The sequence below is a fragment of the Epinephelus fuscoguttatus genome, linkage group LG15, assembly GCF_011397635.1.
Source record: "Epinephelus fuscoguttatus linkage group LG15, E.fuscoguttatus.final_Chr_v1".
NCBI classification, from domain to species: Eukaryota; Metazoa; Chordata; class Actinopteri; order Perciformes; family Serranidae; genus Epinephelus; species Epinephelus fuscoguttatus.
Genome location: NC_064766.1, coordinates 10,792,482 through 10,808,221, shown reverse-complemented (window position 1 = coordinate 10,808,221; position 15,740 = coordinate 10,792,482). Strand labels below are relative to the sequence as shown.

At 38.5% G+C, this 15,740-nt stretch overlaps 1 protein-coding gene across 6 annotated transcripts in view; it reads right to left on the bottom strand.

The window, feature by feature from the left end:
* The window catches only part of LOC125902101 (disco-interacting protein 2 homolog C), a 251,250-nt gene that overhangs the window by 47,315 nt on the left and 188,195 nt on the right, over positions 1 to 15,740 (bottom strand). For all 6 annotated transcript variants that reach the window (XM_049598230.1, XM_049598233.1, XM_049598231.1 and 3 more), the window contains exons 9-11: positions 11,222 to 11,313; positions 6,363 to 6,473; positions 2,732 to 2,855 (exon numbers count right to left, since the gene is read on the bottom strand). In XM_049598230.1, coding sequence (XP_049454187.1) covers positions 2,732 to 2,855; positions 6,363 to 6,473; positions 11,222 to 11,313 — 327 coding nt within the window. The remainder of the gene's footprint in view (positions 1 to 2,731; positions 2,856 to 6,362; positions 6,474 to 11,221; positions 11,314 to 15,740) is intronic.

Here is a 15,740-nt window from a genome sequence, read left to right as displayed (position 1 = left end):
TGTTTGTAAAAGGTTTCTGCCGTGAGCAGCTTGCTACTGTTTTTAGCTGTTGTATTTTGGCAGTTCTGAGACCACTTTCATTTGAACATTCATAGTTTGGTTTTTCCTTCCTGGTTTAACTGCTCAACCTCATTTAGACTGAACAGACTCTGGAACTAGGCTTTTATCTAGCGCTAGGATTGGATTTGGATTCAGGATTCGTTGTGTGATCATACTTAGATTTTGCTTTTTTTGGCCATTAATAAAAAAGTTGAATAAGGTTACATGAACAAGAATCCAATTGCTGGTTTCCAAAAAGGCACAGACATTCTTTTTGAAACTAGAGATCATCTTATGACGGGATCACTCTAGCCCCAGTACAGTGATCTGCAACTAAGGGAATGTGGGCCAGGGAAGTAAAGTGGGATAGCCCATTACCCCTTCCCTACTTCCTACCCCACCACTTCTGGCCCCCTTGCTCGGACCACACCTACCTTAGAATTTGGCTTAATTTTTGATCTCACCTACATACCCGTCAAGTTTCATGACTGAATCTTGCACGGTTGCAACATTATTGTGTTGGCAAAAATCTGTCCATTGAAAGACAGACTGATAGACATATATAAACACGTGGCAAAATATTCCTGACTGCTTTTGTGATAGTTCACGCTACAAAAGGTGTCTCAAGGACCACATTTTGCCATGATGACATGCACACAAGGTGAACACAATACCAGCTGTTGTACCCTTTTTGTGGATGGTACAGACAGACTTGCATCAGTTTGAATATGTAAATAAACTGCTCCTGCAGTTACTTTGCGGGAGACCTGCAAGCCACCTTCGGAAATCTTAATGAACTAGTGGTAGTGCTTCTATAAAACAACTGGACATTTAAAAGGGCATCATAACATGGTGTGTGACAATTTAAACAAAAAAGTAATTAATAAAATAGAATTTGCATGAGAAAATGTTCAGGTGTAGAGTGGGTTAAAAGTTTTTCCCCAATTCCAGTTCATTCTGATAAAAGGTGTTTACATTTATATTCTGATCGGTCTGTTGGTTTGATTAATGGGGAATAAAATGTTACTTGTAAAAGTCTTTTTTTCTATATGGTTCACTTAGGTTCACACCCCCCAGTTTTACATGACATTGCAATCATTTAACAGACACTTTTGTTCAAAATATCCGTCATTAGGGGTATTTTTCCAGTGTTTTGCTCAAGGACACTTCGACATGTGGACAGACGAGATGAACCAACAACCCAATAATTCATGGTAAATCCCTTTATCCACCCTAGCTTGTACACAAAAGTCACAAAATTACACTGTAAACTAATAACATTTGATTAAAAACAGGACTGTTCAACAGTATTTTGTTAGCAGGTTAAAGTCAAAACCAACCCCTAACTCAAAGAGGACTGTTTCAGATGTGTCTTTATTGAATTTAAGCATGGTTTTGGACATCCAGCATGTGACGACAGATTGCATGCCATCCACATATCACTAAAAAGAAATGTTAAAACTGTGGCTTATTTGGCCAAGTGGGAGCACCAGTTTTACTCCGTCCGTTACAAGGATTATTACTCTAGTGAGGATGTGTTGCTCAGTGTTTGAGTGTTTACATGAGTACATGAACATGAGTGAATGTAAAATCCTGAGTATGTGAGGGGCTGTTAATGTCTGAATTAATGCTGCGCGGGCGGTGAGACAGAAGAAACAATCAGCCATGTGAATGAGATGAGTTTAAAGCCTGCCGATCGATAAGTGGAGCACTCCACGTTAATGAGACACACACACACACACACACACACACACACACTCCTAAATCCATACTGAGTGAGGAGCAGTAAATCTGGCGGCATCATGTTGCTATTTATACATCCATTACTGAAAAGCAAACAGTCGTTATTAATCACTGGGTTACTCTCGCTCTCTTTCTGTCTCTGTTCAGTGCTAATGTCTCTCTATTCTCAATTCATCATGCGTCTCTTTCTCCCTTCCTTCTTGTCGGCTGCTTCTCCATCGATTTACAATACTGCTTCACTGCGTCTCTCTTTCTCTCTGTCTTTCTATTTCTCTCTGTCTATGTGTCTCTATCTTTCTGTCATCCGTTACTCAGCCTCGCTGTCTGCTGCCATCAGTCTGTCCATTCATCCTGCAGAGAGACAGGAAAGCTGTCCTGAAACAAGAGAGGCACCGATACACTCTGACCTCTGACAGTGTGTGTGCAGTGCACTGCTTTGAGTATAGATATCAGTGTGATTGTCACATGAGGTTAGTCTTTTATTTGACTTATTACTGCCTTATAAATGCTTTACAACAGCGTTTATGGTCCATTATTTTTTGCTCATTTTTATTTAATTGTATTCAATTATAATTCCTATTTATTGTGTTTTAATAAAAGAGAGAAATGACTGCAGCTGAAAGCTAAACCAGTTATTTTGCTGTTAGAACAGAATTTTATGGCTCTACTTCAGTATTTAGCAATGACAGCAGCTGCCTGACATTGATGATAAGGTGTTTTTGTTTCAGTTCATATGATTGTCCTCAGTACACCAACACGTGCAAAAACATGCAAATAATTCCAGGTTCCCACGTGTATTTTTTCGCAGGAGTTGATTTTTCTAATGCTGGGATCTCGATTCTTGATATTTAACACTAGGGCGTATAGAGTTCATGCATGTTGGTACAAATACACTCTTTACTGGTATGTGCACAGGTGTGACAATAGGCTCTGTGTGTGTGTGTGAAACCTTTGAACTGTGGGATCTCTCCTGTGGGACTCTTGGGTAACCCTTTATGGCAGGCGTCGCTGGTCAGAGCCACTGTCACTCCACAGCTCCCCAACAGAAACCCGATCTGCTGACTGCCGGCATCCTGGACAGAGACAGAGAAATCAAATGTGACTAATCATCTGAATTGGATTGTAATTAATCAATAACTGCTTCTTGGTCGTTCTCAGCTTCTCTGTGCAATACAGTTGTAAAGTGGGAGGTGGGTCAGAGTTTGTCACTTTCTCATAGACAATTTTGGGTAACTGACAGCAGCAGCATTGACATGAAACTTTCCTGGTTGAATCATTACTTCCACTGAGTTACAAACTGACTGGTACAAGCCTGTGGACATAAAAATGAAAGGAGAGAAGTCAACTACAACTCCTAAGGTTCCTTTTGGTATGAAACCATCCGATCACAGCCAGAAAAAGAGATGGTTATTACCCCGTAAACCTACATTTACCCTCCACTACACTGCTGAAAATGATACTATTGTACAGATACTACTTCATATGGTCAATATACCAGCATGCTCGACAAGCACATGCCCATATGCTCGTAATCTAAACATTTCTTTGTGGTTTTAATCTCTTCTTATAATTGCTGCTTGTAGAAATGATTCTGTCCCTGTAAGTTCATGCAATGGTCAGTGTCTGGAAGACTTTCAAATGCCTTCACAGAAACGCACCTAGAGACTAATAGGAAGTTACATTTCATCTAGATTCATACTATAAACACTGCCCACAGTTTTACACATAGCTCATGTTTTGTAACTGTACCATATGACCCCCCTTTGGGCTGATCTGCCAGATTTATTTTTTTGTTCTGTTCTCATAAAACATTCACATTAGCTGTCTATGATTTCTTGCAGTACAGTCAGATGAAAACACGTCATTTTAATCTAAAACATATGAAATTGTAAAAGTGTTCTCCTCCTTGTGGCCAAGATTTTATGGGGAATAAATTTAAATAAAAATGACTTCATGGAACAGAGACATGTGGCTTTTACTTCTTCTGCTTTTTTTTTAAGGCAAATTTATTGTTTGAGCAGATAATAATAGTACTTCTCACTTAGTAAGCTTGTTTTTTGTAGATTTGGCCATGAAAAGATGTTTGTATGGTGTTTTAAATATTGTATTTCAACATGTAGCAGAATGTTGTGGACATATTTATTGTATGAAGTTGTACAGAAACAGTTTTATGGATGTTTTATGGACTAGTCGCGGTGTAAGTAAGAAGATTTAGCCTTCACTAACAGTGTTAAAGTGTATTTTTTAATGCTACGACAGATAAAACATGCAGTGGGGTTTTTAGGTGGAAAAAATAGTGGGGCGATGACTAACGTTACTTTGGACAGATGCAAAATCAGATAATAACAGTTTGACATAACGCACTGTTTCACAATTCAAACACAGTTTAACACAAGTGATAATCTGACTGAGAACATAATGTTCTCCTTAGTGTGTTACTGCTCAGCTCCCTGTTTATACGCGCTGTCAGTTTGGGTAATGTTTGCGGTTTGGTTTAGAGTAATATCCCACGGGTTGTGGGCACTGAGGTGTTTAATATCCAGTTTCCCTCAAAAGGCAGATTTTCAAATTCGGGCAGTAGAAGATAAACCACATTGTTCACGGTGACTACATTTATAATCTCCTATAAAAAAAAATACTAACTAATGTTAGGAGCAAATGACGACAACAGTAGTTCTGCATCTGGTCAACAGCCAACGAGATTTCAGTTCACAATCAAAACATTATTTCAAAACTATAATATCAGCCAATGCCTTTATGTTGTAGAATAATGATAAAAAACAGCAACCAAGGATTTTATTTATGTCATGCATTGATCCAGGATTATATTATATTAAGTTACACAGTACCACTAAAAAAAGGAAAGACAGTATATACATACAAAATATTACTTAAAAGTAAAAGTATTGGGGCGTCGGTGGCTTGGTAGTGGAGCAGGCGCCCCATGTACAAGGCTGTTGCTGCATCGGCCCAGGTTCGACTCCAGCCTGTGGCCCTTTGCTGCATGTCACTCCCTCTCTCTCTCCCCCTTTCACGCTTGTCTGTCCTATCAAAAAATAAAGGCTAAAAATGCCTCCCAAAAATATCTTAAAAAAAAAAAAACAAAGTAGTAAAAGTATTATCATCAAAAATACTTACAGCGCCTAAAATGAAAGTACTCATTATGCAGAACATCCTATTCCAGAATCATATGTATATATATATATGTATATATATGTATATATATATATATATATATATATATATATATACATGTATATATATATATATATATTGACGTATATATATATATATATATATTGACGTATAATGTGTAAGCATCACTGATGTTGCAGCTGTTAAACGTGGAGCTAATTTCCACTACTGCACATACTGCCAGGTGGCTTAATCCATAATTATACATCATAATTTGTGATCTGGAACTGCAGAATAACTAATATTGTCAAATACATTTAGTGTAATGAAAAGGGCAGTATTTCTCTCTGAGAAGTATAAAATAGAATAAAATGAAAATGCTCAAGTAAAATCCAAGTACTTTAACACTGTACTTTAGTGCAGTACTTAGTGTATATATATTCCATAATGGGGTTCAATGAGTTGCTCATTAAGAAAGTGATTTAAGAAGAGCTCGCATTAAATTTCAAAGAGTTTGTGGTCCCTTTGTGCTCTACTCTTTTATCTATTTATGTACTTATTTATTTTTTTGAGTAACGTACCTTTTCCGTTATTTGTTTTCTGTAACTTTATAAATGTTTTTTAACATAAATTATTAAAAGATAAAGAAGAAAGCTGAAATTCACAAAGCCACATTCAGACCTCCACTGACTCTGACACACACACTTGGGCCTCCCGATTCGTCCCAGACAACGTTACAGTGCGCCGTGATAGCCAATCCAAACTATGACTCAAACAAACCTACAACAACAACAGCAACAGCAGAAAATGTTTCTTTGGGGACATTTGGCTTTGATTACACCTCAGCAGAGCTCAGTGTCCTCTGTGCTGCACCATGACTCACCAAGGCGCCTTCTGATGACTCATGTTTTTAATACAATCCCCCGGTGAAGAATTAGCTCCATTGACTGGTGTGAATTAGTGCTGTTGGGCTCTGCTGCGTGTCCTCTTTTCAACTCACTAATGCCGTTTGACGTGAAGAAAAAGAAGAAATGGCAACCAAAACTTCTCTGACTGCCTGAGGCCCAACTGTTGACTCAAACAACGCAATACAGTCTTCTTTTACTCTCTTCCTCCAACTATCTTTCATCCTCTTTGGATAATATCTGGGCAGCCTCCTTTATGTTTCCTTCAAAAACCAAGCTGCGGAACACTTAATGTATGTAATGCAACAATGCAATGATACAAAACTGCAATAAATCCTGTTTTTGCAAAGCTGCTAACTTTTACACACAGGCTACAACTAATTTAAAAGTCGTTAGCACTTATTTGTTTACTATGTTTTACTCTTGTTCACTATGTCTACCTTTCTTCTTCTCTGATAATATAAAATAGATATGCAAAACTGTTTGTATTTGGACACATTTTTCAGCATTTGGTTGAAGTTCTGCACTATGACAGCTTACCTTCCTGGTCAGCGGTACTTCTATTGGCACAGGGACGACTTCGGCCAGCAGGCAGCCGTAAAAAGCCGTCATAAAGGCAGCAGGGTCGTTGTTTGGGAAGACCAGCGCCACCTACAGGCAGACAGAGACAAGAGAGGTAAGAAGTATATCTGTAGAGTGTAAAGTTATGTTGTTGTTACCATTGTTAGACAGGAAATACGGTAGATGGTTGCATCTCTGCCTTTTAAACCTGAAATCCTATATGGAAACATTTACAGGTGGGTGACGAAGGAAAGGAAAACCATCATCAAGTGAGCAAGTAGGACAAACAGCTTCATCTTCATCAAACCATTCAGTGAGCCTGGCCTGCATAGCAGCATCTGCATTCACTACGTTTCTACAAATGTTTGATTCAATTTGTCACCAATCTGTAAACAACACAGAAGCATTCTGTGTGTGTGTGTGTGTGTGTGTGTGTGTGTGTGTGTGTGTGTGTGTGTGCGTGCGTGTGTGTGTGTGTGTGTGTGTGTGTGTCTGTGTGTCTGTGTGTCTGTGTGTGAGATGTTTAACGGATATGGACAGTTGCCAGAAAGGCAGGAGTTGAGCTCAGCAGTTGAATAATTTTATCAGAGAAGAATAAAGCCAAATCTTTTGAGAGGCATCTGTTTCATATCTCCTGCTTGCGCTCTCTAAATCCTGTCCCTTGTAACTTCCTTTTTCACTGTTCACTACACTGTTTAACTTCCCTCTCCTCTAATTCTCTCCAGTATCCAGACTATCCCACTGTTTGTTTTCAGCTCTGTTTTACCTCATTCCACTTCATTTCAGACTGTTTGCACTAATTAAACTACTAAAACTGCTACATAACAGCAGCAAATATGACAACTAACTTTTGGCTGTAAAGAAGAGAACAATAAATAGTAAAAAAGTGTGAGTACGTTTAATATAAATCAAGAAAAAAGTAGGTGAAACATTTAATAAACATCTATTTATTTCACCTTTTCTGTGCACCTGAAGTACACATCATTAATGTATCATGCAAGGTTTGGTACTGTGAACTAGTTCTGAACTGGGGAAACTGCCTTTTGTATTAATGCACATGTAGAGTGACGTGTGGTGCTCAGACGCATTTAGTTTAGTAATGAAAAAAAGTATTTACGGCAAAAGAGGATTTTCTGCAACAGGTACATATCCTTCCGTACAAGTACCCCACAATCAGCTAATGCTGAGACATGTCACTAAAGTAAAAACAAATGTAAAATGGCACAATTCGCTTTATTTGACCTTTTTGACCTAAAACAACATGAGTTGACTGAGCTCTATCAATATTTTTTGTAGACAACAGCAACAGAATATTAATTTCTTCTCCACAGCTCATTCTGTACATTTCACTACATTTTTCATGGTTGGTCAATCATCCCAAGATCATGTCTACGCCATGAAAACTCATGTTCTGTGTATTTCTTGTGAGGGAGGTTTCTATCTGCCATCTCACATGAACAAAACAACCAGCATCCAACATGCTTCTGCAACGTCACAGCAGAGCTTTTATCGCCTACTCAGCCATGTTGGATCCAGTTTGGCTCCAGTAGCATGTTGTGATGGTAACGGTGAACCCTGGCTTAAGTGCTGCATAATAGCCTCTATATACAGTACTGGGCTGTGTGTGTTTGTCTCTGTGTGTGCTATGTGTGTCTGCATGTGTGTGGGGTTGAAGCTATAAGCTAAGTGCACCTGAGTGAATGAGAGCGGTATAATGATGCTTTAACAGGACTAATGTTGACATGTGACCGTCTCATTGGAGCCGTTCAGGTTTCAACTGATGATACCAGAGAGAGTGGAGGGAAAATGATTCTGTTACCATGTGTGCCTGAGGCTGCAGAGACTTAACAATGTCATACTGTATAAACATTTAACAAGGAAGTTCACCTGGTATTTTTGTCACTTACGAAAATCATACCTTTCACCACCTGATGCTTAAAAATTCTTACAGGCTATTCCCAGATTAGATTTCTGTTCTGTTCAAACCTGCACTGCCCAATTCTCATATGCACCTCACCAAATCACCTCCACTTTTATCTAACTTACACTGGCCTCATGTTCAGTCCCACAAAATCCCCTGCCTATCCATTCTACAGCAGCCCCACTACAAGCTGAAAACTTTGGGCCACAGAGCCCAACTTTTATACAGACTTAGAAATCTTGTCGTCTGGCACTCTCTGTTACTGCAATGTTATGTGCCTTTATGCTGAATGTTTTTGTTTTCTTTACTGTCTGTACCTGCAAGTCTTTGTGCTTCTCTGCCTGATGCGGTTTTTTTTTTTGTTTTTTTTTTGCATCTTGTCTTTGGCAATTTAGTTAATTCACACCTCCAAGCCAATCAAAATCAAGAATTTTGCTATATAGAGGAAGTAGGGGTGGGGGGTCTGCAGCATCCTTAGCTCACTGATTGTATTGCTGTATTGTAGGATTATTCCTGTTTTTTTCGGACACATAACACCCCACTTCTTCTGTTCCCACCCATGATATCCTTTATCCATAATTGTGAGCAGTCTGTTGTATAATATTTCATACCGTCATGACTGACAACTCTGTGCTTTCCACTGTAAATTCTAAAGTTTGAATTCAATTTTAAACTATACCATTTTCATATCATCATCTTGAGTGGATGATAACATATGAGTCAAGATGTCAACATGACATTTACAATGATGCTATGCTTTACTGCTCTGGTTTTATATTTTAGGAAAAGTTTGTCAAATATGTTCAAATGACACTTTAATATGCAGCGGCCTATCTAATTTATTTTAAAATAGACAAGATACTAAAATGCAGCACAAGAAGGGTGTTTATTTTGCAACTATTACTTTCAAAATCAAATTTTCCCCTCTAATTTGTGTGATTTTTTGAGATTTTAATATTAGAAATAACATATATACATAACAGATTTGTACTCAGAGATAAACTTGTGATGTCACTCTTCTTCTGTAATGGTTTATGTTGAGTAGTTGAAAAAAATATAATAATTCCTGTCTTTGGAACATGACCCCTACATATTTCATGGAACTTATTTAAAATCCTTTCACTTTAGTTGACATAAAAATGAAAACAAAAATGCAATGCCTAAAATTCTGAAAGTCACTTCACATTCACAAACCACACTTGATCCTTCACCAGGCTCATTTCCTGAAACTGTTTTTCCACATAAAATGACTCAACCTCTAATTCATAAAAAACGACTTCTGTATAATTTCTTAGAGTAATTAAATCTCCTCCGCCCTCTAAACACTCTCTCAGTAAAACTCATTTCTGTAATCATCCTGCAAGACACATCCCTCTGTCAAAGAAAAGAAAGAAATAAGACACTGTAATTTCTCTGTGTGCAACTTGTTATAACTTCAGTAAAACTGTGAAAAACACCAGTTTGTAATTCACGCTGAGCGGGAGGGAAAAAGGAGCTGTAAAGTGATTAAAACACACACCCTTCCGGCTGAAATACATTTAAAGAAAAAAGAAAAAAAATCACCACACACTGGCACTGTGCCAGCCTTGACTTAGTCTCCAGCTGAGAAGGAAATCGAGCTTAAAATAATAAAAAATAGATGAAAAAGGGACAAGAAGAAGGAGAACAGAGACGTTGGTGGTGTCACATGGCAGCAGACACATGTGGGACTATCACTGAACATTCTTTTCCACTTCAGCGTGATCGTCTGTTCATGTGTGGAGGCGTGTGGGGCGCTGGTTAAAGAGGCCCCGAGTGTGACGTGATGATTATGCTGACAGGAAAGGAAGGACAGACTACACATGTGTCCATTTTTAAAACACTGAGTAATGGCCATGTGTTGGGTCGGTACCCAAAACTCTTGAGAGGTGATGTAAGTAAACTGTTTTTTTACCCGGCTGCTCTGTGATGTGTTAATACCAAAGGAAACCAAAGAGACAACACAGGAAAAAGCCTGATGTTTCTGAGCCCAGCTGACTCTTGTTAAAGAGTCGGTTCTCCCAAATTACCAAAATAAACTGTCTCATTCACCTCCAGTTGTTTTTTACCTAGCAGATGGTTTGGTTGTGTTTGTTTCTGATCCAATACAGTAACAAGTGGAACTGATATTGGAATTTATATTTGTGCTGCTGAAAACATAAAAATTTACATTTGAAAATTTCAACAACATCTATGTTGTACGTAACTACTTTCTGCTGAAGTAATTTGGGGTAATCTGGGCATTTTTTTTCTGGACATTGCTGCATACAAAGCACTGTATAAATGCAAACTACCAAGCACACAGCTGATGCAGTTTGGATTTTGGTGTCTCACTCACACTCGGATATGTATATGACCTGCTCTTCCTGCTGAGTACAGCTGCTCCAACATTGTTTTAGGATGTTATCCACACCAGGTCCAGTTAAGGCTATGCAGTGTCTGAATATCTAACTATAACAATGCACAGGCCTAAAAATGAAATATGCAGTGTAAGCAGCTCTGCAAGGTCTGCCTGAGACTGACTCACCTTTTCATTGTTTCAAGGTTTTACTTAATCATTTTTTCCACAGTGGGAACATAAGACCACAATGAGCCCCTGCCATTGTTCCCCATCTTTTGCATCATGTTAGATTGCAGAAGTTCATTTTTACAAGCTCATCCATCTCTGTTCTGTGCCAGATTTCAGGGTTTTACACGGTCAAAACTTTAGGCTTGATTGTCTTTACTCTCAGGTCGTAGGTCAAGATAAATTTTTAGTTTGTCAAGTCTCACAGCAATCACGTCAAGTCAAATGTCCAACTCAAGTCCAACTCTTAACTCTGAGGCCTCAAGTTGGGAAATCACTCGAAAATTGTGTACTTTGTTAGTTTTTGTTTGTTGTTGTTTACTTTTTACTTACCCGGTCTCCAGGTCTGACGAGTGGTTCCTGTTTGGTTCCCAGTTTGTGCAATAGGTTGTAGGCCACCTTCACACTTCTGGACCACAGTTTTCCTAAAGGCAGATTACAATAATTAGAAATATAAAACTATACAAAGTATACAGGGGGGTAACAGGAAACCACAGCGTTTAAAATGGCTGATATAGTTTAGTGACACGTTTGTGAACTAGAATTACCTATATGCCTTCACAAACCAGTCAGGTTGCAGTTCCAGTTTAAACACGAATGCTTCACACACATCTTAAACCCAGCAGCAAAGAAGATCTATACTATCAGCATAGTTTCAAGATGGGGTCCCAAGATTAGCGCCATCAATTCAGTATCTGACCAAATGTCTTCCCATCTGTTCATGAGACACAAAGTTGAGTAATGGCCAGAAAAGTGTTTTTGCAGAACATTATGATGTCACAGTGAAGTTGATTTTTGATCTTTTGGATATAAAATGTCATTGTTTTATCTTTTTAGTCATCTGTGTGAAATTTTGTGATAGTTAGCGTAAGAATTCTTGAACTTTGGCCAAAAATATGTTTGTGAGGTCACAGTGACCTCTAATATAATCAATTCACCCTTGAGTCCAAGTAGACATTTGTGCCAAATTTGAGTAAATTCCCTCAAGGCTTTCTTGAGATATTATGTTCACAAAAATGAGAGGGTCACTGCGACCTTAAACTTTGACCACCAAATTCTAGTCAGTTCATCCTTTACTCAAAGTGGACAAGAGAATGAGAGAGATGCATGGTCACAGTGACCTTGACCTTTGACCCCCAAAATAAAAAAAAAAAAAATCTTCTTTGAGTCTAAGTGGATGTTTGTGCCACATTTGAAAAAACTTTGACTTTGACCTCTGATTACAAAATTCATCAGTTCATCACTGAGCCCGAATGGACATTAATGCCAAATTTGAAGAAATTCCCTCAAGGCCTCCCTGAGATATTTACCGGTACATGAGCATTTACAAGAATGGAATGGACAGCTGGATGGATGGACGGACGGACGGACAACCTGAAAACCTAAGGCCTCCAGCAAATGCTGTCGCCGGCACAGATGCATAAAATTCTAACAAAGAGATTAAAGTCAGGAAACATTTTGGTGTCCTATGAAAGAACACATGTCTACGATGACCTTTTTCTTGCAGTTGCATGGTCGAACAAAGGATGACATCATGACTCCACATGTGCAAGAAATTACTGCACTTATATGACACTCATGTTAAAGACCATTGTTTCACCTTGCGGGTGGACTGGTATGGAGATGATCACACAGATTTCATAACATTCAGCAAACCAGAGCTGCTTCATGACGGTGAAGTAATTGAATCCATATAATACTTTACACACAGAGACACAACCACAGCACATCAGAGGAAGTCATACAGGCCACATCAGTATATAATTACAGTGATGAAGACTTGTTGGTATCCTGATGAATGTATTTAGATTTAGTGTCAGTGCTCATGCACCTTCAGGCAATATGAACCATTTACTTCATCGTAAAAAAAAGAAACGACTTGAGAATTATTAAACTTCTTGGAAGGTGTATTACAACATAACTGCTGCTTTAAATATCTCGCTGTATATATTATAATGTTATCTAATCTTTCCGATCAGTTTCATTTTACCCACCAGGCGAGCTTGGCTCTGTTCATTAATGCAGTAACTCACAACAAAAGAATCAATTTCCATCCTTTGCTTTTTTTCCCTAATTCAGACTGGCAGACGCAGATATTATGCATGAGCAATCCAGCGTGAATTCCTCATTGTTTTTCACACTAAATGAGGTTTTTTCTGATGTTTGTCAGAGCTAATGAATTGAAGGAACGGAGAGCTTTGGAATCCCACGAGGAAAATAGAAAGGAGAGAAAAACAACATAAATGGCAAACAAACGCAGAGAAACACTGACTCAGTCACCATAGGTGTGACTACAGTTTATAAAAAGTGTGATACAAAGGAAGGATTTAATTGATCAATTCAGAATTAAGGGCCACAAAAAACAACCATTTGTGTCTTTCAGGAGTATAAAACAGATTTTTCCATTTAGACTTCATTAGGGATGCCAGGAGAGCTTAGAAAGCAATAACTGCTGGAAATCTGCCTAGCCACTGCCTTTGTAAAGACCTGTGCATCTTTTGGGGTTACATGTTTGGGGATACATGTCATGCCTAGTCTACACAACTTTTCTGTGTCACTTAACTCTGATTTCCCATTAGCCAATAGTCTTTGGAGCTCCCCAACAAAAGCCCAAGATGCTCCCCAGTTTTCTCGCAGGCTAAATAGCTAGTCCCGATCTCAAGGTGTGTGTGTGTGTGTGTGTGTGTGTTAGAGAGGAAGAGACAGAGAAAGAGGAGAAGAATGTGGAAGGTGGACTAACGCACGCAATGTGTCTGATGGCAATAATTAACCTGTATCCGAAGGATGAGTAGTAGAAAGTAGGAGACGCTTACATGAAAAAACACTCATTTGAATAGTTTTCAGAGGCCTGGATAGTTGAACTCTCCTATATTTTGCCACAAAAAGAAAAGGTTTAGAAAATTTGGAAAAAAGAAAAAAAATGTTTGTGTAGACTCTACCTAATCAATTATCTCATGATCCCCCAGACCTAATTTGCAACCCTTTGGAGTCACGCTGACACCCAGGGTATGAACCACTGCTCTGCAGGATGCCTCTACTTGCTCCATAAAAAATGCAGGCATTTGAAGCTGATCATGTAAAAGGAGGTCATGATTAGTAGGTCAGTTATGAGTAATAATGCCACCGATAAGTATCAGGATAGTGTTATAACAACATTAAAAAAAACTTTACTAACTGATATCCATGGATTGCAGAGAGCAGTTATTTTTTCTGTAGGTGCAGAAACTTCTGCAGTGACCCTGAATCAGTTTTGGGATGAGGATGCCCACTTTAAGGGCACTTCAGCAGTAATAGTGGGCACCCTGGAGGTGACAGCCAGCCATCCTCCAGCTGAAAACATCTCCAACAATCAGAGAAGAGGATTCCTGCTGAGTTGTTGGAAAGTGTCTCTCCTGCTGAACTGCAGAGGAGCCCAAATCGCAGAGCTGCAGATGTAATCAGAGTGTTTCTGTCCAGAGCTGGGGTCAGTTTTCTGTGTTCTTCTTCTTTTTTTAGGATGACATTACTCCGCCAACCCATGAAAGGCTCATCCAGCAGCCTTTTATCCCCTGAAACCGAGGAGAGGAGCAGGAAACTGCCCAATCATCTAGTTTAATTTAATTGAAAAGGGCACTTTTGTTCTGAAATTACGTGTTCGCTGTTTGAGAGCAGCAGCTACTCTCAGAAAATGACTCCAAGAACAAAAACAGAGACAAAACTAATTCATTCTGAGAAATAGTAGGTCACATACTGAGCCAATGTTTAACAAAAGGATTACATAACATCTCTGCAATGGGACACGATTTCAGACAACTATGTGTTGTTTTTTTGTCCTTTCCACACAGCTTTTTTTGAAATGGTCTGTTTTAACCTTTCAGTTTGCCTCTGTGAGAATGATTACAAGCTTAACCACTGAGGCAAACAGCTGAAGAAATTAGATTTGATGATTATCATTGTCGAAAGTTTTTTTCTTTCTTTCTTTCTTTTGTTTTTTAGAGATTGCAAAATTTGTACTGACTTTTGTGGTGTTTTGCATATTGTTATATACAGTATTGTATCACTGTATGATATAGAGCTGGGCAATACGTAGAAAATCAAACATCAAAACATTTTTACCAAATATCTCAATATCAATATTACACCAATACTGTAGGGTTGACTACTAGTGCATTCACAGAATATTTACACAATGAGATATTTGATTAATCATCATCAGTAATGTGGATATAATGACTATGTGGGTGAAGGCAAATAACAGCTAGAACTGTAAGTTCAGAAAATTCCATCACTTTACAGTAATGCAGCCTTTATCAGGTAAAGACAACACTTATGATGTTACAATATCCAAAATCTAAGACATTATCTTGTCTCATATCCTCCTGAGACCTGTACTTTTGTTTGGTATGCCTTTTCAATTTCTCCTAGCTATTTGTGATTATTTGGACCTAATAAATATAAAAAACATAAAACTGTCAACGACAATAAAATCCCAGTGTCCTCAACTGAGACGATAATAAAGTCCCGATGTCATCAAATAGACTACATCCCAATGCCCTCAAACCAGATGATAATGAAGTCCCAAAGTCCTACAACAAGACTACTTCCATGTCCTCAAACCAGATGATTATGAAGTCCCAAAGTCCTCAAACAAGACTACGTCCATGTCCTCAAACAATATGATAACAAAGTCCCAATGTCCTCAAACAAGACTATGTCCTCATACAATATGATAATAAAGTCCCAGTGTCCTCAAACGTGATGACAATAATGTCTGAATGTCTTCAAACGAGTACTTTCTAATTAACACTGGCTGAGCTTGTTACTGTTGCTACAGCAAATTGATCAATTTGTTGACATGTCAAACTGTGAACTT